A 26,094-nucleotide genomic window follows, 5' to 3' on the forward strand; every position below is an offset into this window, starting at 1 on the left:
GATATTAGGAATATCTTTATTCCGACAATACATCAGAAGTTTAGGCAGCTTGCATGACTCCCAAAACAAAAAGATGTTTTTGGAGTGTCTTGATACTCTCCTGTAAGGGAGACTGCCAAGTGACTCCTAAAACATATGGCACCCATCCACTAGATCTGTAAAAACTGATACCGGGTTCCAGAATTTTGGAGTGGATATCATTATTGCTATGCAGATGATAAATTAAGTAACCCACTATTGTAATTATAATTTCAATTTAAAATATTATGGGTATTGAAAAACCAATATTTCAACTATTACCTAGTTACTGGAAGTAGATTTCTTTGTTATGTTAAGAAACAGGTCAAAAAATGTGACAACAAAATGAAACATCCAAAATAAAAAAGTAAAATATTGTATTCTCTAAAATACATATAAATAAATAAATACAATAACAACAAATTATTGTTTAGAGTTCAAAACCTACATTAGTTCGGCTGTTAACCCCATTAACATTAAGTGGCACTTCCCGTTCCAAACATATATTGCAAATAGGGACATTGTTTTCTTTAATTTTTTCATGCATAACTTTTATAGTATATGCTGCAAATACAATTCCAAGCACGGTACCTGCCAATACGTCCCACCAATGATGTCTTCTGTCGGTGATTCTTGACAATGAGCACACCATGGACCAGGTAAGACAAAAAGAAATTAAGAATGGTCGCATGATATAACCAGAGTTAACAGTTGTCATTCTTACGTGAACTACGTACTGAAAAGATAGAAATAAAAATATAGAATAGATAGAAATGAAAATATATTGTTATTAAAAAATATATTGTGCTTAAGAGATTCCTTAAAAACCTTTCCCACAAAAAAAATAAAAAGACAATATTTATAAACCTATAAATATTAAAATTATTTATATGATTTGATTAAATTATATATAAACAAACTATTAGAATTTGTGTCCAGTATAAACAGTAGAACCCCTATGTCTGAAATGTGCAAGAATGTCAAAAAAATATCTGGAATACCGGCTTATAACAAAATCACTCAACTAAAGAAAGATAATAAAATAATCACAGATGACCTAGAAATAGCAGAAGAATTTGCTAATACGTATAAAAATAGATCTAATACAAGCAATTATAATAATAATTTTATCAAATTTAAACAGAACGAAGAATGCAATGTAATTATACCGTTTGTAGGTGACACAGATGCTTTAAACACCACATTTAATATAAATGAATACAAATATGCATTAAACTCATTTAAAGAGACTAGTGAGGGTCCAGATAACATCCCAATGGTTTTTCTTAAGCATTTACCTGAGAATGCACACAATCATCTTCTTAACATATTTAATATTATTTTTAGGACACAACAGAAATTTCCAACAGTATGAAGAGATTCTATTATAATACCTATATTAAAACCAAAATGCCCCAAAACAGATCCTGAGTCTTATAGACCAATTGCGCTAACATGTACCGCATGCAAACTGTTAGAAAAAATGGTCAACCGTCCTCTCCTCTGGACACTTGAAGATCGAAATATTATTATTCCAGAACAAAGTGGTTTCCGACAAAATAGATCAACTCTAGACAATATTATAGACCTAGAAAGCAGTGTACATGAAGCCTTCTCCCTTAATCAAAAATGTATTGGAATATTCTTCGACATTGAAAGAGCCTTTGATACAGCTTGGCGCCACCGTATCATCAGATTACTGTACGATTTAGAAATCAAAGGACATTGCCTTGCATTTATAAAAAACTTCTTATATAAAAGATATATCCAAGTTAGAGTAAATGGTAATTTGTCGTCAAAAGTGGAATTGGAAAATGGAATTCCTCAGGGATCTGTTATAAGTCCTACGCTATTTATAATTGCCATAAATGATGTTCTACGAAATTTAAAAATTCCACTTGAAGGCCGCTTATATGCTGACGATCCCGTAATATTTGGTCAAAGCAAAAACTTAAACAACCTGGACTTTCCTTAAAGGAAACTGGATTTATCTTTTCAACAACTAAAACTAAATATATAGTATTTTCTAAAAACAAAGTCAGTACACCAATCTCATTATATCTATACAATCAATCACTACAACAAAAAGATTCGCTAAAATTGCTAGGAGTTACTTTTGACAGAAAGTTGAATTGGAAAGAACATATCAATAATCTAGCATGTAAATGTTACAGAAGATTAAATTTACTAAAAATTCTAGCACACAAGAATTGGGGTTCAGACAGGAGTACAGTGCTAATTATATACAGAACTATTATACGATCACAGCTAGACTACGCGGCTATAGCTTACGACTCAGCATCGAAATCAGTACTTAAAAAGCTCGATACTATTCATAACACAGCACTCAGAATATGCCTGGGAGCCTTTTGTACAACACCGATTGAAAGTTTACTTTGCGAAGCAAATGAGTTGTCGTTAAATGATAGAAGAGTTTACCTTAGTCTAACATATGCAACAAAAATTTAGGATAATGCAAAAAATCCTGTCTATAGAAATACTTTTACTGATAATTATCCAAACCTTAATGCAAATCACCGTTCTAATAAACCTTTCTATTAAAGAATAAAAGACCATTTGCATCTGTTTGATATTGTCATACCTGAATGTCTTCCATACACATATGATCATAATCCACCTTGGATTCAAAACATACCATCATATAACTTTGAACTTACGTCATTTGATAAAAACTCCACTAATCCTGATCTAATTATTTCCCATTTTAGAAAAATCATTAGTCGTTATAAAAATCATACCCAGATATACACTGATGGTTCAAAATCATCCGAAGGTGTGGGAGCGTCTGTAGTAACTCCAGAGAAGGTCCTTAAATTCAAACTATCTAATGTCAGTACTATCTACACAGCTGAACTGTATGCTCTCTATCGCGCCATAGAACTAATCAATCTGACAACAAACTCCAAATATTTTGGAGTTTGTTGAAAAACTCTGTTTTCCCATTCACTCTCTTTCTCTCCCTATGTGTCAAACAACTTCTTCGAAACCACACACAAATAGGTAGAAACAATATTCACTGCTTTAAGTAAAAAATTTAAAAAATACTTACTGTTGAGAATATTCCAATATACCAGGCAATTGAAGAGTGTCCTGATGGGAATGACAAGGAGGAGTCAACCAAAAATGAAGGTGCAAATTCTGTTGACTTACAGGTAAAAGTTTCTATGAACGTGCCGATAGAACAGTTCACCGCAGTGTCAGGCTGACAGGTATCCAAAAAATGAGGTCTGTGTTCACCAACTAATACTTTTCCTATTGATGTAACCAGTAAAGTTAATGTCGCACCTACTGAAGCCTCACTAACGTAGAATACTACAGCATGCCAGTTGATTTGCTTTATCGACTGATGGGCCAGCAGTTCTGTAACCAATACCATCACTATCACTAGAGCAGGAGCTGTTAATCCTAATGTGACTGGATGAATTGTATCACCGGTATATTTATGTGATATAAGAGGATCTCCACAATAAAAACCTTGTTGTACAGCAGGTATTGTACCAAACTCCAAGAGAACAATCATCAATACAGCTGTAAAAAAATATTCTAGATTTATAACAATATATTTCTGTTATTATTCTCACTTTAACCTACTACTACTATCTGATGAGCCCGAAGTGATCGGAGCTTAAACTTAAACAAAAACAGGGCGTTCATGAATTTTTCTCATTATAGTTAAGGATTATTCCTTTCTATGCTTGATGTAAAGTAGAAGATTATAACGGTCTTTATACATTACTGTTTAAAGCAGAATACTCAAAAATATCGAGATCTTCTTGTCTCAGTTTTGTACAAGAATTTATAAAAGTAATATGATCTATTCGATAAATTTCAAAAAAAAATCCAACTTAAAATGTAAATGAGCTGTGTTATAAAATCTGTGCTCTCAATAATTTTCAAACGGAGTATAATTGTGAATTTTTAGCATTATGTCTCATTAGTTTCATGAACTGTGAATGTACAGGAGAGAGGTGTGTCAATAGTTACATGAAGGCAAGTATTACATTGCTATTAATGGGCCATCTATGACTCGTAGAATATAGAATTGTAATCAGAGTTGCTGGGAGTGTTCGTGCAGCTGACTTGTGATAGTTAGCATTCTAATGTTTTCGCGGAGTAAACATAAAACTTTTCTGCGTTAGATTTTTGTTCTACAAAAAATTCTAAAATTTTTCACAATAGCCCTGTGTCTAAAATTTTTTCTTCCAATTTTGGAATGTGGCCATAAGTATGTAATAAAAAATCAACAACATCAATTTAAACTTAAACATTTATTGATAAAAAAATGTTAACATTTTGAGAGGATCTATATATTTTTTATATGAAAAGATTTGAAACAATTAATAGAATGTAAATTAATTTTACAAATACCGCATCCAAAAGTTGTTTTTGTTTTACAAATTTTGCATCTGCTTTGTTTTAAGAGAATTAGGTAAGAACCGACACATTTTGTAAAACAGATCCTAGAATTTTTCGAAATGATGTTTCTAGCTTTGTATTATCAGGTTTTTGGTTATCGAGGGTTGAGTAGTAGATATATTGTCACAATGTTTCTTGTAAACCCTAATAAATCCAATGGACGCATATTTTCAACAAATTCATCAGCGTTATACACCTGGCCCCAAGTTACTCTCTCCGAGTAAGGTTTCTTTCCCTTGGTAAGGTTCGGTACCCACAAGACAAACATTTGGTACAATCTCAGACCAAAATTTAAACCCATATTTAATAGGTTTCCCTTGAATACGCTGTTTACAGCTATGGTGGCTGTAGTACGGTACCATGGATTCATCAACAGATACTGATATGGTTTTATCAACCGGCACACGTTTTATAAATGAATTGTTTAAATGTTCTATGAGTGGTCTTATTTTAGCAAACTTATCATTTTTTGTAGCTGAGTGTTATCTGAAAAATGTAAATTTTGCAAAATTTCTCTAAACCTATTTATCAACATTGCGTCGGCGATTGCTTCGTTTCTGAGATCCAAATCCAAACTTCAGTACATACCTTTTCTGGGCCTTTGAGAATAACCAGAAATCAGTGTGATTTTAAAGAATACTTTGAGTTCTTCACTCGTAACCTCAAATGATGTGTTTGCATTTTTGTGTCAGGCATACTTTATAGTCTCGTCTTTTATGTATTCAAAGGTATTCTCACATCAAAAAAGTGTAAAGAAGTCGGTTGCACTTTCACAGTGAACATTATTTCGATTTAAAAGTGAGATATTTGCTTGATGCTTATCTTGGGACAAATCACCTCCCTTCCAGTCGTTTTATGCATTTGATTTATTCGCTCTTTTATTAAATTGAGCCACATTTATTAGAAGTTCATCATCGCTCATCAAGAACATATCTTCAGCCTCTTGTGTCTCATATTGTGAAATAATAGTTGCCTCAGCTGGGGCGTTCAGTATCTTTGATGAAAACTTATCAGAAAAATCATTGATATTCACATCATCCCATGATTCAAAATCTTCATTAGAATCTTCCGCTGGAAAATAAAGGAATATGTCTGCAGAATCAAACTGCTTCTCATTTAGGTCATCGATTAGATTGTTCAGAGTATCAGCTGAACAACTCGTTTTCTTTCCATAAAATATTTTCACATCCATAATTCCAAACTAAAAAGAAAAATCTCAATTAGCAACATACAGCAAGTTCCATTTTTGAAACATACAAAAAATAGAGGTTACTCGGTATATTCAATTTGAGGTTAAGCATTTAAACGATACAGATATATTGTATAGGCATATAATATTACTTAAACTTACCCCGATCGCAATATTTCACAACAGAAGATAGCTATAATCAAGCTAGGTTATACAACTGCACCTACCTTGAAATTATGATATAAATCACACAACCAAAGCCATTTATACGAAACCAGTGGGTAAATTCAGTGTGCACGTGTTATTTTGACATTACCGAACACAAATAGTTTATCAGATTTAAGACCAACAGTGACATCTTGTAACCAGCAGCGAAACTAACAATTGTTTCAGATTTAGAACATGGCAGCGCATTTAACATAGAGAAGTTATAATGGTCTTAGAATAATCCTAAACTACTAAGCTCACATATTAGGAAAATGGTTGTACTGTTTAAAATATAGTAACAAAATATGAAATTAAAAAAGCCATTTCATAGTGGTGTGATAATTGCTGCAAAATTTTAGTGCAGTGGGGATAAATCTGCTTAGGAAAGGCTGACCATATTATTGTGGGTAAATTTAAATGGGGAAAAAGCAAAACTTTTGGTGATTGGTAAAAGTAAAATCCTCGATGTTTAAAAATTTGAGAAACTCCAAGTCGACTGGTACTACAACAATAAGGCCTGGATGACTAGTGATATCATGACAAATTGGCTGCACAAATTTGACAAAAAAATGCAACGTCAAAAAAGGAACATTCTCTTATTTCTAGACAACATAACATCCCATCTGGATATTCAGTTATCTAACATATCGATAATATTTTTGCCACCAAATTCTACAGCACATTATCAACCGTTAGACCTAAGAATAATTAAAAACTTTAAATCTTTAAATAAGAAGTTTTTTAGAGAAAGAAGAACTTTAAATCCTATAGACGGTTCTTTATCAACGGCTGAACTGGAGAAGGCCATAACGATTGCTGACGCCTCAATTTGGATTATGACAGCATGGAGAGACATTTCAATCAAAACAATTAAAAAGTGTTTCATTAGATGCGGTTTTTTAAAAAGCGATACTAATGGAAAAAAAATTGTGGAAAATCAGGAGCTACAAGACCTGAAAGAGGATTTTCCATTGTCAACATTTTGGGAAAGTCATGGAGTTGAAAACTGTTTGAACTACCTAGAGATTGATGCAGCTCTATTGACGGAAAATCCTGAAGTAAACGTAGCTAGATGTGTTAGTGATTTTAAAGAAAACGAACATGTGTCAAATGTTTCCGACATTGGGAGTGACGATGAACTAGAACTTAGAAGAATTATTTTTTATATATTAAAGGTGATGCAAGAGTAAGTCCAAAAATATCTGATGTTATTCGAAATTTTGTGTCAGAAATTGTGAAAAATAATGCTTAAAACAAAAAAACAAATCAAAATGATGAATGATGATTTTTTTAAGAAGTAATACCTACCTTTTTTTACATTAGTATTTTATTTGTTTTAGTTGTGTGTATGCTTATGCAAATATTTACGAAAATGTATAATTAAAGATCAAGCAAATTGAAACCTCCTTCTTATTTCAATTGATTAAGCGATAACTCTACACAACGGACAATTATTTCCCCCGTTGGTGTCCGTTATGGAGAAGTTTCACTTTCATATATATATATATATATATATATATATATATATATATATATATATATATATATATATATTCTCGGTAAGAACCGCGTTGAGGATTTAAAACTCGACGTCAAGTCAGCCAATAATAGCTGATATATTATACATAAAACACTTCGAAACCACAGCCCTGTCCTTATCAAATCTCAAACCCACTTGCTGGTTACGGTACGTTGACACCTTTGTACTTGGCCCCATGGTATTACATTAGATCGCTTCCTCTCCCACCTGAATGGAGTACATCCCAGTATTCAATTCACGATGGAAGTTGAGTCTGAAGCGTCTTTGCCATTTCTTGATGTTCTTATTTACAGTTTTTCCTATTCCGTGTACCGGAAACCCACTCATATAAACCGTTATCTCAATACCCAGTCACATCATCACCCCGTCCAACTCAATTCAGTTATCAACACTCTTGTTTCCCGTTCCATAAGACTTAGCGACAAAAATCACAGATCATCCGAAATCAGTTCAATAAGACAACACTCTTACAAAACAGCTACCACAAAACCCAAATCAATAGGAACATTCAAAAATCTCTAAACCCCATTCCATCCAAAAGAGAAACCGCCTGATTAACCCAAAATCTTTTATTAAAGGTGTCACTGACAAGATCAGTAGAATTCTTAACCCTCTAAACATCAAAACCATCTTCACTAATCACTACAAGTTGTTCAATCTCGTCAGTTCCGTAAACGATCAAATCCCTAATGAAGACCGTGGTGTCTATGATACCTTGTTCCAGTTTCCCACGTACTTACATAGGGCAGATAAATTGACGAATCCATAACCGCATTTACGAACATTCTATATCTGTAAAACATTCCGATACTACGTCAGTCCTAGCCCAACATCATATTCAGACAGGCCCCACAAAATAGATTTTGAAAAAGCAAAAACCATCGCCCCCATCCGCTGCTTAACGAAAATCGAGAATCAGACCGTTTCCGAGCATACCGTTCCCTCGCATACAGAAAGTATGAAAGCAGCTACACAAGGTAAGACCGGTCGTCATTCGACACTGAGGAGTAGGCAGATTAAGACCTCAGCGTTGTTTGACGGTTCTTGTATTTATACAGAACAAGATACTGGTACGTCACGAGTGAGGGAAGTAGGAAGACCTTGAACTCGAATAAAACCGTATCCCTCTTGATAATGGCTCCAAAATGGGTGTCGAAACGTCGAATTTCAAATTCTTAACGCGGTTCTTGCGGTATATACCCCTATTTGATAATTACTTTTCGCGTTATTTACGCTATAAAGAAAAATTAACAAATAAACACTTTATAGCAAAATATCAAAAAAAAACTTACCAAAGGTGCTTACGAGAAAATTAAGCAGATAGGCTAAAGTTATTTGAATACCATATACAGTTCCGACTACCACTTTTTGTGGCCTCAACGAAAGTTTTGGTTCAGCTAGTCCTAATATTGATAATATTACACCCATGTTGATTACAAGAAAAATTAACTAATAGCAAACGTTATTTAAAATAACACATTTTGACAGAGTCATATCTTTTTTATTTACTTCTTTTAGGTACTAAAATAAGTAAGATTAATAGTAAGATACAATCTCATGTAGATACGTTTCTTGATTAAATATTAGTGTTGTATAAATTATTAACTGATAAGATATCAAATATGTAAAAACTAGAACGATTTGGTAGATGTTGACACAATGAGTTTAAAATATTTTTGCATAGGCGGCACTAAAACAACAAACAATTATTCTAAAAAATAATACACGGAAAAACTACAGATTCGCGAAAATAATACTCTACAAAGAGGAACCACCAACGATTCTTGAAATTAAAGATGCAGTTTAAAAAGTAACCAGAAACAAATCATCCGGAATAGATAATCTCCCAGCTGAACTATATAAAAAACGTGGCCACGATACCATAATGGCAAAACAGCAGCTTATAAAAGAAATATGGATATAGAAATTCCTCCACCATATACAAAAAAGGAGATATCTTTTAATGCTCTAACCACAGAGGAATTACGCTTCTAAATGCACCATATAAAATATTTTTCACAGTACTATGTCACTGTATGGCACCATATGCAGAACGGATGGTAAATAGATAATTCATCAAATTGCAACACTAAAACAAATTTTAGAAAAAAACACTGAAATATGGCATTGATACTCATCACATTTTTATAGACTACAAAGCAGCCTACGACTCTGTGAATAGAAGAGAAATGTGCATAGCAATAAAAGAGCTAGGAATACCAAATCAGTTGGTAAATTTAACAAAACTAACTCTTAAAAAAGTTCAACGTAGAGTACGATTTCAGGGGGAACTATCTGAACCTTTTAAAATAAATAACGGGCTGCGCCAGGGACACCCTCTTTCCTGTATAGGGTTCAATCTGGCTCTGGAAAAAGTAATACGTAAGTCACATATTACAACTATTGGTTCAATCACAGAATACACCAACCTAACAAGAAGCGAAACGAAGGGCTTTTTCGCAATCCAAATTTGGCGACTCCTCTCTTGCCTTCAATCTTTCCCTGAATGAAGGACTTTTTGGCGGAGCAAGTCAAATGTGAAAATCATTACATAGGCGGTGTAGCGTTCCTAATAAACAAACAAGCTCCCTATAAAGTAACAAAGTTCTGTACAGTATCAAACAGAGTCATATATCTTGTCATCGCTTTGAACAGCAGATACAGCTTACAGATAATACATAGATATGCACCGACAGCAAACTCAACAAAACAGGAAGCTGAATCATTTTACGATAGCAAGGAACCAAGAAAAATTACACTTTGTAATAATCACAGGAAATTTTAATGCGAAAATTGGAACAAAAGAAGAGGGCGACACACAATATATCGGTCGCTTTGGGCTGGACACCAGGAACGAAAGGGGTGAGATGTTGTACAAATACTTAAACAAGGAAAATTTATTTTGTCTCAACACTTTCTTTAAAAAATCTAAACAACATAAATGGACATGGATCAACCCAGACAAGAAAACGAACGAAATAAACTATGTACTCTCCAATAACCAAAACATATGCACCGACGTGACAGTACTAAACAAATTCTATACCGGGAGTGACCATAGATTGGTTAGAGCGAATATTAAAATACAGACGAGAGTAGAACGAAACAAACTTATTAAACGAGAACGATACCCAACCACCGATGTCCTGTTTCAAAAACAAACGGAATACCAAAAAGAGCTAAGCACAAGAGTAAAATCAATAGAGACACTGAAACAAATGGATATAAACGGACTAGCCAATAAAATAAAAGTAACTGTAACAACATCGGTTAAGAAAATATGCTCAAACACGAAAACAGCCAAAACATCAAAATTCTAAACTAATACAATTAAACTACTCCAAGAAATACAAAACAGAACAGATCGAACTTAGGACAGCTTAAAAAGTTTAAACAAAAACGTAAAGAAAGAAATTAGGAACAATCATAGAAACTATACTAACAATTTAATAAAAGATATAATACAAGATAACTGCAATATGAAAGTACTGAAAGCAAAAAACTCAAGCGGCATAACAAAAATCGTAGAAATAAAAAATGAGAAAAACGTCACCGTCCGAGACAGAAAGGAAATAAGCGAGGCCATTGAAAAACTCTACACTAAATTATACTCGGTAAATACACAATCACAACAACGACGTACTAAACGAACAATAATTAACACCGGCTCAAAAGAAATACCGGACATAACCGACTATGAAATAAGAATGGCCCTAAATTAACTAAAAACGAATAAATGTCCGGGAGAGGATAAAATTAAGGTTGAAATATTGAAAATTGGTGGCAGAAAAATGGAAAAGGTATTAAATATTTTATTTAATAAAGTAATTGATGAAGCAAAGATTCCTCAAGAATGGTACAACTCCGAAGTCATTCTACTATTCAAGAAAGGAGACAAAGCAAACATCGAGAATTACCGACCAATATCCTTGCTATCACATCTGTATAAATTACTAACTAAAATCATAACCAACCGCCTAACACATAAGCTCGATTTCTATCAACCTATCGAGCACGCTGGATTCAGAAAACATTTTAGTACCATAAACCACTTGCACACTGTAAGAACACTGATACAGTAGCGCACCTAGAATTTGCCTCTGGGGGGGGAGGGTTTCGGTTGGTCACCGAAATTTTTTTTATGATGCTACCTCCATTTTGAGTCCTTAAAATGTTTGAGTAACATTGTCGGAATAGGGTCCTGGGGGGAGGTTAACCCCCAAAACCCCCCCTGAATGCGCCACTGCATTGATAGAAAAATGCATCAAGTATAAGGTTCCAATTCATATGGCGTTCGTCGATTTTTATAAAGCATTCGATTTCATCGAATTATGGGCAGTGCTTGAATCTCTAGAAAATGCACGTATAGATTCAAAATACACTAACATAATTAAAAACATATATGAAAATGCCACCATGCAGATAAAGCTGGACGAAAGCACAAAAACTAATCCCATAAGACTACAACGGGGAGTAAGACAAGGAGACACCATCTCTCCCAAACTATTTACCCTTGCTCTAGAAGACATTTTTAAGAAACTAGAATGGAACAACAAGGGCATCAACGTTGACGGATCATACTTAAACCACTTGAGATTCGCAGATGACATAGTTTTAATAGCCGATAATATCCAGGAACTAAATGATATGTTACAACAATTTAATGCAGTTTCAAGAGCGGCAGGCTTAAAAAGGAACTAAAACAAAACAAAAATACTGAGCCGAGACCAGACAAATATAACAATACAAAATCATACCATAGAAAATGTTGAACATTATGTATACCTAGGCCATATCATCAAACTGGGAAAACCAAATCAAGATACTGAAATTAAAAGAAGAACACAACTGGCATGGTGCGCTTTCGGCAAACTAGCATATATCTTGAAAAACACCTCCATTCCTGTAAACTTAAAGAAAAAGGTGTATAACACATGTATACTACCAGTTTGTACCTACGGCTTGAAGACAGTAGCCCTTACCAAAAAATCTGCTAAAAAATAGAAACAACGCATAGAGCAATAGAACGAATCATGCTTGGAATATCACTGAGAGACAAGATTAGAAATACCGAGATAAAACGTAGAACGAAGATTAGGGATATTGTGAAAGAAATTACAAAAATGAAATGGCGCTGAGCAGGTCACGTAGCCCGATATAATGACAACAGGTGGACATGGAGAATTCTAGAATGAAAACCAAGGACGACAATAAGAAGCATGGGAATACCTCAAAAAAGATGGGTAGATGACATAAGAGCAGTGGCAGGCAAACAATGGAAGCAATTGGGAGAGACCCACATTCAGGAGTGGATGGAAAATGGTTGACAAAGAAGAAGTCAAATGTGACGACTTTAAAATCATGTCCGACTATAATTGGCTTCCTGAATTCGAATTTTTTACAGATTTGCTGTCACACCTAAATAAATTAAATAAGAAACTTTACGGCAAAAATCAATTCTTAGATGAGCTTTGGGAATATTTAAAAGCCTTCACACTGCAGCTTAAATTATTTTACAGATGTATAGAGAGGAATGAACTCACCCATTTTTCCAAAATGAGCTGTATGCCACCTATTTCAGAAGAAAACTTACAAAGGTTCGCTCAACAACTGAAGAAACTACATGAGAAATTTGAGAAGAGATTTCTAGATATTTATGGAAATAGAACCGTCGCTTAACATTTTTTCCATCCCTTTTAATGTCAACGTCGATGAAACGTCCGCCAACCCTAACTTGAACTAACAAATATGCAATGCAACACCCATTTGAAGAAACTTTTTCTTAATAGCAGCAAATTGGAATTTTATAATGCCATATCTAGAATACAATACCTAAATATAGTTGCCCACGCACAAAAATAATGGCTATGTTTGGTAAAAGTTATTTGTGTGATCAAACATTTTTAATAATGAAACTAAGAAAAAATTTTATTCATAATGGGCTATTGGATGACCAACTTTTTTTATTACTAAAAATTTCAGCCTCACAAATGCAGCCGAATTATAACGAACTTATGCAAAAACAGTTCTACATGTCACAAAGTTTAGTTCTGCTCTGCCTACACCGCATCTAAAATAAAATTTTAAATTAGATATATCCTCCTGAGACCTGATGTCCAATTAAATGGACATTTACGTTTTATATATTTTTTTGGAAAGAACTAAATTTACAGCGCCGAGTCCCACGGTCCATCGTAGTGTATATACAAGTGACCCTAACAACAGCGCGCCGTATTACTGTGACCACATTATAACTTAGTTAACCTGTTAATCTCAAGTGACAAAAATGGCGGGCAGTTATAGAAAAACAATTGATGGTAAGTAGCTAATTTTATTAGATTATTAACCTAAATGTTGCTTAGTCTAATAACTTAGGATATTATAAATGCATTCATGCGATGTAGTTGTCTTATCAAACCATTTTTAAATTGTTTTTTATCTAAAACGGGGATGTCCTTTTTTATGGACGTCAGGTCCTTAGGCATACATAAAATATTATATTAGACTTTTTTGTTTCAGCTGTGTTTGGTAATAAAAAATATTTAAGACCCGAAGTTGACATTGAAAGACTTCTTGAATGCCTGGAAAATTCAGATATAGACGTTTCAGATTCTGAAAACTCTGATGACGGCTTTGATCCAAATGAAGAATCGTATCAGCCTCAGCAATCAGATTCGGCCCAACATACAGATGATGAACAAGATACAGAAATGCCACCCGAAGATGAATTAGATAACGTGCCACTCAGTGAACGAAAAAAAAAGGAGAACCGAAATACATGGAAAAAAATGGGTGTTTTTGTCCCTCAGCATATAGACTTTACTGAAATTGTCGATACAGTCTACGAGAGGCAAAATTGGAAAGTTGAAAACTATGTCGGTATGTATTTTGATGATTCAGATTTTGAGAATATTTGTAATTGTACAAATATTAAATTTTTGCAAGAAAAAGGAAAACCTTTGAACGTTACTCTAACGGAGGTGAAAAAATTTTTTGGAATATCTATTCTAATGTCCTGTCTAAATTATCCACAAATTAGAATGTTTTGGGCTAAGACAACAAAAGTCAACAGCATTGCACAAGCCATGACTTGTGATAGATATTTTCAAATCAGGAGCAACTTAAAAGTAGTTATTGACGCTGATGTGCCTCAAGATCAAAGAAATGCTGACAAATTATTTAAGATCCGGCCTTTAGTTGACAGAATACGAAGAGGTTGCTTGACACTTCCAAGATACAATGAGGTTGCTGTGGACGAACAAATGATACCTTTTACGGGCGTGTGTAACATGAAACAATTTGTTCGAGGTAAACCTAACCCAGAAGGATTAAAAAATTTTGTCTGTGCCACTCCCAAAGGATTAATATTAGACTTCGATATTTATCAAGGGAAAAATACATTTCTGCAGAATGATGATGATGTTAAGAAGTTAGGTGTTGGTCCATCCGCAGTTATTAAGTTATCTACAACGTTATTAGAAGGAACACATGTGTTCATCGATAGATATTTCACCACCTTACCTTTACTTGAGTACATGTTAAACAAAAATATTTTTTTAACTGGTACAATAATGAGATCCAGAATACCCAAAGCAGTTCATGTAACATCGGATAAGGTGATGACTCGATTGGGTCGTGGTTCATCTGAGCAGGATGTAAGAGCTGATGGAAAAATTAACATAGTCTAATGGTATGATATGAAATCAGTTATGCTAGCGTCAACTGCATTGCAAATAGAACCTTCAGATGAATGTAAGCGGTGGTCAAAAAAGGACTCCCGATATATTGAGGTACCTAGACCAAACATTGTTAAAAAGTATAATGAATGCATGGGGGGAATAGATTTAATTGACAGGATGATAAGTTATTATAGAATGGGAGCTAGAAGTAAAAAATGGACAGTCAAAACCATTTTTCACTTATTTGATCTTGCGATTGCCAATTCTTGGATTCTATACAGAGATGACCATAAGCAACTTGGTGATGCTAATAAAACCGTTATGAAGTTCCTGGAATTTAAAATAGCTGTTTCCGAGTTGCTCCTTAAAGACAACATTTCTGAAAATTCTGATTTTGGGAACACTTCAACATTAGTAACTAGAAATAGTTCCAATCCTAGACCATCACTTCAAACTTCTACTAAAAGAAAGATACAACACATTCCTGCAATGGCATCCGAGTTAAAAAATTCTGTTAGATGCAAGCTTCCAGGTTGCAAGGGTAAAACAAAAGTTTATTGTGAATCATGTGACATATTTTTATGTTTACCGGGAAATAACAATTGCTTTAAACAGTTTCATTTATAATAATTTTGTATTGATGCGATCCTGATGTCCTTTTGAATGGACATAATTTTTTTCATATTTAACAACAAAATAAAAATTTAGAAAAATTTACATGTGTTTTTATAATCAACATCATACGAATTTTACTATTTAATCAAAAAAAAAAAAACAAAAAGAATCAGCTCAGGTCTCAGGAGGATATAAGATTGCTTTTGTATTTCAATCGTTTATTTTGAAATATTGCATATTGAGTGTTTCCGAAAAATCAATATTTTTATTTCAGCAAACCACAAACAACCAAAAATGCACGACCTTGGCTTGCCATATTTCCCGCCTTTTTGTAATTTACGAGTTAACAACGCCATAACATGCATCAAATAGATAAATTTTCAATAGTAATACCACTAGTGATTCAATTTTCGCGATAAGTCTGTCGATTTACTTCTAAACGAAACTGAGTTGCTTGAAGTCTGTACGAAACTGAGTCCGTAGGACGAGTGGTGTTTTCTTTAAGAAACTCAGTTGAGTTTAGAAATAAAAGACAGACTTATAAGCTAAATTAAATCACGAGTGGTATTTTATTAGACTATTTCATGAACAAAGTGATAGGTCAAAAATTTAGTAGAATGAGAGGAAGGAATTTAATAATAATACATTTGATCTAGGTAACCTAATTTTGCAGTAGTGTTCCATATGGTTTTAATAACACTCTTTGTAATCACTACCATCAATTTTTCGCATGTTGAAGGCCCAGTCTTTTAGAATGAATGCTAGTCTTTCGTTATTATTGTCTGCATCTAATTTGTAGTTGCGATCCACACAGAACATCATAAATTGTCTCCATATATAAGATTTAGATTTTCTTGTGTTACTCGGTATATTTTCTTCAAAGTTTTGGTTTATAACTTCGTTTGAAGTGCCACCGAAACGACTCATTTTGACGTATACAGCTACAATAATTTTTTTGGCAAACGTCAAACTTAGCTTTGCGATCGGTATCCATGGTTACGTCGTTGAAAACACGAAGCTGATAGACCAATCAGAATTGAAAGACAGTTGGTGTTTTCGCGATAACACAAGCTGTCTTTGGTTTGTGATTGGTCAGATTATGTGAAAATTTTAAGATGAGTGAAATAGTCAATGTAATCATGAACCAAGTCCTAGTTCTAATAATATCCGCTAGGTAGCAAATGTTTACTGACAGATTGTTATTTTCTGTCAGGATAGTACTGAACCAAGTCCAGGTAGTGTTTGTTCAGTGTACAGTTCTGTGTTGCGTGCTTTAAACCTTTAGTTACAGCCTTTGACAGTTTATTACACATTATTTGTGTTGGCTAGTTGTATTATGCGATGGATATTTTATCTGGACCAGGTGAAGAGTGGTCGCTAGGCGAATTTGACACAGGTAAATACAATGTTGTTATACTTTAATTTAGAATTGCTACTCAAAGTTTTTAATATTGGTTAAAAGGTGTATCTCAGCCTGACTTATTGCACTAAAGATCTAATTTCATATATTTTTTTTAGAAGGTAATACTTCATCTAACTATAACAAGACTGTTATAGTTATGTCGGCAAAATTAAAACTGAGGTGTCCGCCCAAGGGTCTTCTAACCGAAAATAGTTCTCATGATCTGACTCAACCCAGTACATCAAGAGAGAAAGGTATTTAAATCCCTCAAATATTGTTTCAATAAGTTTTTAACTACGCCTAAAGCCTAAAAAAGAATATTTTAATGCTTGATGAAATCAGATGTTTAAAATAAATTGGTTCTAGTGCAAGATAATACTATACAACTAATTGTCAATAATGAACCGATAACAAAAGTTAACCATTTTAAATACCTCGGATTTTGGATAAACGAGACACTAAATCCGGATGAAGAAATTAAAACTCGTATAGAAATTGCAAGAGGAGCATTTATGAAACTTAGATCTATTCTGAGCAATTCTGAGCTGAACTTAGAGCTGAGAATTAAGTTCCTTTATTCCATTAAAATGTTATGTGTATCCTGTATTACTGTATGGATGTGAAACCTGGATTATGAAGGTTAACATGATGAACAAATTAGAAGCTTCCGAGATGTGGTTATATCGTAGAATGCTCAGAATATCATGGGTTCAACAAATTTCAAACAGAGAAGTCTTGAACAGAGCAGGTCAAGGTGAAGGCGACTTAATAAAGATGATAAAAAAGAGAAAACTCGAATATCTGGGGCACATAATGAGAGGATTTCTTAATATTGTTCTGAAGCTATTTTCTTGTGGCATCTTAAAGTAATCACTATTTAAATGGGAATAAGCCACAATTAAAGGTTCAAGTACATTTATTGACGTTTCAATTTCCACTTCGGAAATCGTTCTCAAAATACAAACATTAGTAAATTAAACAAATTTTGTTTTTTTGTTACTTAGTGAAAAATTCTTCTAATAATTTAATTTTATCTGACTCATTTATATTGACAATTCAGACATACATTATACATTTTAAAGTACACGACTTTAAAATGATATTGTCAATATTGTTAAGTTGCGCTCCTGGGGCGACTTTACTTATAAGATAGTTCATTCGATTACATGAAATCAACTTTAATTTGAGAATATCCATCAGAAAAGATCATAGCATGTAATTCGTCTTTAAAAAGACAAATACATGCCATGATCACAGTAAAATTCTCCTGTTAGTGATTCCATAGTAAATTATGAAGGAAAACCAGGAAAAACACCTCACAATACTATCTCGACATGGTAAGTATTTTGTCGTGCATTTAGTTTACCTTCAATAAACGCCAAATTCTGATTTAATATGTTTGTTATTTAAAAAACATAAATAATGTATGCTCTATATGTTACTGACTTACTAATACTGGTATTTTCCTTTTAATAACTTCCTCTTTCCATATGGGTAACCAGATCCTACTACATTCTGCCGAGGAATTTGCGACACAATTGATCTCATTTAGCATAATTAGAGCCGCTTCTTTGATTTTTCTCTTTTTACCATCCGTTTCTTTTAGGACTATATTTGACTCATTCCATTGAACCCTATGTTCATTATCCTATGCGTGTTTACATATTTGAGATCTATCAAATTCTCTATTTTTAATATAAGATTGATGTTCACTTATCAGGAAAAAGGACACTAAAGGTAGGTAAAACAATTGGCTTAAAATACGGTAGTTGAGGTTTAAAAAGAAGCACCTTTCCAAATAAAAATAAATGAATCTTTTAGTGAAATTTTGAGTTTCCGAACCTTGGACATCTCGAAAAAGACAAGTAAACACGGCCTGGAAGACCCGTGGAAGTGCAAACCTTATTGACTGTACAGCAGGATCAGCTTTACCCAACCAGAAAACAAGTGTATTTAAAAAAAAAGGACATGTTGTCTCTGCTACCTTACATACCTCCTATTCATTATGGATACTTCAGAAACCTTCTAGGGAATCAGTCAACTCGTCAAACTCAGGACAACAAAGCAACTGAAGGAAATGATACCGACGGCGACGATATATAATTTTTTCTGTCATCTAAGAAGTCATATTTTGTTTCAATATTTCTAATTAGATCTCTAAGTAATTGTTAAAATACAGTGTATCAATCAGAAATCAAATTCTTCAGAATACATTTGAACCATTTCCAAAATACAAAAAAGTCCACTTTTTGCATTTTTTTGGGTTATTACATCAAATTTGGCCAATAAAAGCAATGTAAATGTCTATGTTACTCATTGACCTTCTTAAATTGAATATAATATACTTTTTAAAATGTTAACGGGTAATTTTGTTATGAAGCTTTAACTTTAAATTGTTGGATATTATCAATCGTAGGACTCTGATGTCCTTTTTAGAGCAGCGATGTGTATGTTTCCTTAATAAAGTGAAATCCTATAATATCGGCCTCATGTCACAACTTTTTTAAAATATAATATGTACAACACGTAATCTGGGTTATTAGACCTTGCTATGTGGCTAGTTTCTACTACACTGATATTTTCACTGTTGCTGGTTTGATAGGACCAAAAACGTTCAGAAAATCTTTAATCCTTTTGGATAATTTAAATTTTATAATAAATATATACCATTTGATATCAGAAGTTGTTGCTTCATTGTAAGTTTTTAAAACTATGATATACAGCCAAACACTGGGATTTTCCTTTTAAGTTCTTAACTTCTTCATTTTTTTTATTTTATAAAATTTAACATCGTTTCTTTAAATTTACCGGTATTTTCATACGAACAAAATAGAAAAATTAAACACCCGTATCTAAATAAATGCACGTTCATGTTATGTATTGTAAAAGTATATTTACATAAATGTATCATTCCGAGGTCAATAAAAAATGAGAAAAATTTAACAAAAGCAACTGTATGTTTGCTTTATGTAAAATATTATCCTTCCATATTATTTCTACCGAATACTAAAAAATGTTAGATTAGAGTTAGTTACATTGGATCCTATAGACGTTATTATCGCGCAATCAATTCAATTTATTATTTCCTAAACCAACATTATCGTGGCACTTATAATGGAAAAATAATTAATGAATTAAATACAGTTGATTTAACATCTACATACTTCATTAAAAAAAAACTCTGCACCTCTTGCAAGAGCAATTATAACTTGCAACGAACTCAAGTTAATAAATTCCCCTTGTAATCTTATCCGGGAATCGTTGGATATACCACATCTAACAAGTGTTCTAGCTATAAATATTATTGTTCCTAAATACAAAAACGAATTTTATTACACTACTCACAAAGAAATCTTAAGTGGCTATACAGACCATATTGTGATCTATACAGACGAGTCAAAATCACCAACATGTACAACCAGTGCTTACTTTGTACCAAAAATGAAGATTAAAAAATCATTTATTTTAAATAATCAATCCAGCATCTTTTCTGCTGAAGCATGTGCTATATACAAAGCCCTTGAATTGTGCTGTGAAAACCAGTGGAACAAAATTGTCATATGCAGTGATTTACTGTCAGTATTACACTCCTTACAAAACTTTAAATTTACAATCAATAGCAATATTAGAAATTTTTCAACAGTTACTAAAACTATCAGATCCATACGGTGTTAAATTTGTATGGGTTAAGGCACACTAGCTAAAAATCCATTACAGCACCCACATATGGTGATAGAAGAATTCAACATTTGTGACCTACTTGCCTATATCAAACAACATATTAAATTTAAATGGGACAGACGATGGATTCAGTTTGGTGAAAGCACAGGCACTAATTTATACAAATTACATGTTATGATTTAACATACCTTAAAGCTTGCCGAGACCATAACGTCATTCCCAAATTTCTAATAATTAACCACCTTACTTCTTCTGCTTCTATTTCCCAAGTTCTTAGAAAGACCAGTTTTGCTTCTTTTCCGTGAAGTTATTCATTCCACTAGACCAAAACTAGATGTCATAAGTATCAATATTTTCAATATCTGGTCATCTATTCATTCTTTAAATGTGCATCCTTTATTATGGGACAGTTTCGACCATATCAACACACAGACAGCTATAAACACTTTTGAATCTAGGACTTAAACTCAGAAGCGCAAATCCTAATATCCTAAACAATTCTTATTACATTATTAAATTCTCAAATCTCATTAATACCCCAAACTACAGACCAATTCCTAATAATCCAACAACCTATCTATAGAAAATAACAAAAGACATTATCAATAAAACTTCTCTTCCTGTTAATATAAAACAATCTCTAATTCCTCGTAAAAAGTCTTCCAGAATACCTTGAATATATGGCCTACCCAAAAGTTACAAACTTGATATTCCTCTCCGTCCCATTGTCAATACATAAACTGCCCTACATAACCATTGGCCAAGTACTTGACCAAAACTCTACAACCTCTCACAGAAAATGATCCATCCTTCGTCAGAAATTCTTTTAATTTTTTCGAACTTCTTAAACAATACCCTATCTCACCGTTAGACATTGTAGTAATTTTGGATATCGTTTTATCCTTTACAAACATTCCTATAGACAAAACTCTAAATATTTTGAAAACAAAATACAATATCCAGCAAGACAACTATCTCTAATTAAACATTGTATGTCCAACACTTATTTCATCTTCCAAAATCAATTCTATGGACAAATAAATGTTGTCCCAAAGGGCTCCCTACTATGTCAAGTCATTGCCAATATCTTTATAGAAAACTTCGAGACCCGAGCGCTATCTACATCAATGCTCAAGCCCACGTGTTGGCTATGATATGTTGACGATACATTCGTCATTTGGGCCCACGGGAGGGATGCTTTGGTGTCTTTCACACCCATCTGAATGTATACAGCCTAGTATCCAGTACGGGATGGAGATGGAAACTGATTTATCCTTACCGTTTCTCGATGTTATCATAAATATTTCATCACTCTATTTATCGAAAACCCACCCATACCAATCGTTACTTACATGTCAACTCTCATCATCCACCTTCACAAATTCATTTAGTCATTAATACCCTTGTCTTCAGATCAATACTTTTTTGCGATGATGCAAGTGGACCCGCTGAGCTCTTTAGTTTAAAACAAGCCATCATTCAAAACGGTTCAGATATCAATCCCCCACTTAATCTGAACCCAAAGACCCTCAGACCCTCATTATTCGAAAGCTTTTCTTGCTTACATCAAAGGTGTCACTGACAAAATCGACAAAATTCTGAAATCAAGAGGAATAAAGGCAATATTTACACCCCAGCATAAACTTTCATCTCTTATCCGATCTTATATAGGCTAAAAGAATCGTAGAATTCAAAATAGGATTTATGAACATTCCATTTCTGTTCGCAAACGATTTAATTTCAGCTCTAGGTAAACACCCTCTTCATACAGGTCACAAAATTAATTTTGAAAACTCCAGAACCATAGTACCTATCCGCTTCTATAAACCAAAAATTATCCCAGCAGCCAAAGAAATTGAAAAAAGGTCAAATTGTCTCAATCAAAGCAATGACGGCATCCGGTTACCTTCGACATGTAGACCTCTCATAAAGAAAATATCGTCCGCTCCACCCTAAAATCAACATCCTGCCGTAAGAAATGTTCGCGCCAACCTCCGCGCCTATCCCCACGCCAACCCCCACGCCAACCTCAACCCAAACCACATCACCATAGACGGTATAAATTAACCGTCCGCTGTTCCCAGTAGCAGTAATGCATTGATTAGTGATCAATGTAGTAGTGTCGGGGGACTCGGGGAGACTGAGACCTGGGAAACCCAGAAGAAGACATCAGAGAGGATGGCGAAAGCTTAGCGCACTGATAAGCGACGCGGTTCAATCCGGAAACCTGTTGAAATTAATATTATATCTTGCAATAGTATCAATCTTAGCTTTGGGTTAAACATTTATATATATATATATATATATATATATATATATATATATATAAATATATATATATATATAATATATATATATATATATATATATATATATATATATACATATACATATACATATACATATAAATATACATATACATATACATATACATAGATATATATATATATATATATATATATATATATATACATACATATATATATATATATATATATATATATATATATATATATATATATATATATATATATATATATATATATATATATGGATATTTACTTTAAATAATGTGGTATTATTTCCAAGAATAAAAATTAAAAATATTTTTCTAGGTAAGTGATATCGAATTAATATAGTATAGATAACCAGCTGATGGCAATGTATAATAATGTAATATTAGAGAAGCCGTCTCTGGAAACAGCTGGGTTGGGATGGCGATGGCATCTCTATCGACCCAAAACTCTTCGATGCGATACGATGCGGCGGTGGTCTAGACCGCACCGGCACTGCCACTACCACCTCCACCACCACCGCCACCGACAAATTTATTATAATGTTGCTTATACATCCCCTACGGCACGTTACATGCTCCATATTCAATTTAAATTCATTAACTTTTTTCCTCAATCTACAGGGGTGGATGCCAATGGCTCGTAAAAACTAAATACACAAAGCAGGATACGCCGGGACGAGATTCATTTATCCGTTCCTTTAGAGATGGCAAAAAATATTACTGCTTTGTTTATAATTAATAAAAACAGTCTACAAAACTAAAGAAAGTTTGTAGGCTTCATTATGGCATTTAACATATTCTTTAAAATGGAAATTAAGAGAAGGATATTTAAAATTATGTTAATTATATCACAAAGTTTAAAAACAACTTCTTCTTAAAGTGCTATCTCCTCGACGAAGGTCGGCAATCATTATAGCTATTCGGACTTTAAAGATGGCTGCTCTGAAAAGTTGGTTTGATGTACATCCGTACCATTCTCTTAGGTTGTGCAGCCATGATATTCTACGTCTTCCTACGCTTCTGTTTCCTTGGATATTTCCCTGCATAGTAAGTTGGAGCAAGTTATAACTCTTTCCATGTGAAATATATCCGAGATATTCCAATTTTCTTGTTTTGATTATATTTAAGATTTCCATTTTCTTTATTCATCCTTTTCAGAACCTCTTTCTTTGGGACGTGTTGTGTCGACGATATTTTCAGAATTGCAACAAGAGGATCACTCTAAAAGTAGCTTTAAAGCAACGCAAAGGAACTTTGTTATATTTCTTCTTCTTAGGGTGCCTTCTCTATTACTGAAGGTTGGCTATAACTACAGCAAATTGCTCTCTATCTTGAGCTGTTATTAGTATCGAATGTGTGTCTATGCCTGTCCAGTCTCTTACATTCTTCAACCAGGAGCATTTTCTTCTTCCTGGACCTCTTCTTCCTTCCACTTTCCCTTCCATTATAAGTCGTAGGAAGTTGTATTTTTCTTCTATGTAAATATGTCCTAGATAACTCGTTTTTCTGTTTTTGACAATATTTAGGAGTTCTCTCTCAGTACCCATTCTTCTTAGCATCTCGTTGTTAGTCACGTGCTCTGTCCAAGAGATCTTCAGCATCCTTCGAAAAACCCACATCTCAAAGGCTTCTATATGCCTCATACTTGTAATTCCGAGAGTACATGTTTCCACTCCGTATAGCAATATGGAATAAATAAACGTTTTTACAAATTCGTTAAATTTACCAGAGCATAAAGAGACATAACGAAACTTTACAAAAGAAAGAAGAAAGTCGAAAACCTTGGTTGAACCAAAAGAAATATTGGAGATCATGGAACAAAGAAGAAATTATAGAAACAGAACCCAGATAAATACAGAGAAAAACATAAATTAATAAAGACCAAATAAAAGAGCATGATCATTATAATTTACATAAAAAAGTTATAGAGTAAGATCCCAGAGCGATCAGATATAACTTATTTTCACACAGATGAAACATTAGAGTCTGAGTAGCGTGTTGTGTGCTTTGAATACCTGCGTATTTATGAAACTTGCTGAGTGACACCTGGGCAGGTACCAGGTGAGAAAGGTAACTAAAAATAAGAGCTATTTAACTTAAATTTACATAACTAATTTTTATACATATTTTGCAGAATATTATTTTGAAAATACTGTAATAAGTGTCAGACACTTGTCATAGACCAGAACTTTTGTCAGACGCTTTAAAGCTCCACTAAAATTAAATGAACTTTACTAACTTTCACATGTCTGATTTTTAAATAGAGATGCAAAAATATTTAATCGGATCGAAAACAGTAAGTATTCTTAATGTATTTGAATTTTTTACTCTGAGGCTCATGCGCACAGCACTCTCGCGCTCATACTTCTGGTTAACTAATTTTTGTGTTTGAGGGATGTTAAGTCATTTTAATTTGTCTGACTGATTAAATATAACCTTATTATAGTTCCAATATTAACATATTTAAAAATCAAATATGTAAAAGTAAGTAAAGTTCATTTAATTTTAGTGGAGCTTTAAAGCGTCTGACAAAAGTTCTGGTCCATGACAAGTGTCTGACACTTATTACAGTATTTTCAAAATAATATTTTACAAAATATGTATAAAAATCAGTTATGTAAATTTAAGTTAAATAGCTCTTATTTTTAGTTACCTTTCTCACCTGGTACCTGCCCAGGTGTCACTCAGCAAGTTTCATAAATACGCAGGTATTCAAAGCACACGAGACGCTACTCAGACTCTAAGGTTTCATCTGTGTGAAAATAAGTTATGTCTGATCGCTCTGGGATCTTGGACTATTAGAGAATTATCTCACACTAAAATCACGAACACACACACCTAGCCGATTAATTGACAAAAACAATAAACATATTAATGACCCAATTGAAATAAAACAAGTATAGACTAAATATATTGAAGATCTTTTCATGGACACAAGAACGGAACCAACAAAAAATTGGAAACTACCATAATATTAAAATCGGAAGTACACCATGCTATAAACAACTCAAAATCTGACACAGCCCCTGC

The 26,094-nt window shown here is 33.4% G+C and overlaps 1 protein-coding gene across 1 annotated transcript; it reads right to left on the reverse strand.

Annotated features, from left to right (window-relative positions):
• Positions 1–378: 378 nt before the first annotated feature.
• LOC140433283 (phospholipid phosphatase 1-like) lies at positions 379–8,966 on the reverse strand. The gene is made up of 3 exons (XM_072521311.1): positions 8,684–8,966; positions 3,089–3,567; positions 379–754 (listed from the first exon to the last, which is right to left on the reverse strand). The coding sequence occupies exons 1-3, from the start codon at positions 8,817–8,819 to the stop codon at positions 449–451; spliced, it is 921 nt and encodes a 306-aa protein (XP_072377412.1). The 5' UTR covers positions 8,820–8,966; the 3' UTR covers positions 379–448.
• Positions 8,967–26,094: the final 17,128 nt, after the last annotated feature.

Source organism: Diabrotica undecimpunctata, chromosome 2, assembly GCF_040954645.1.
Source record: "Diabrotica undecimpunctata isolate CICGRU chromosome 2, icDiaUnde3, whole genome shotgun sequence".
Taxonomy (NCBI): Eukaryota; Metazoa; Arthropoda; class Insecta; order Coleoptera; family Chrysomelidae; genus Diabrotica; species Diabrotica undecimpunctata.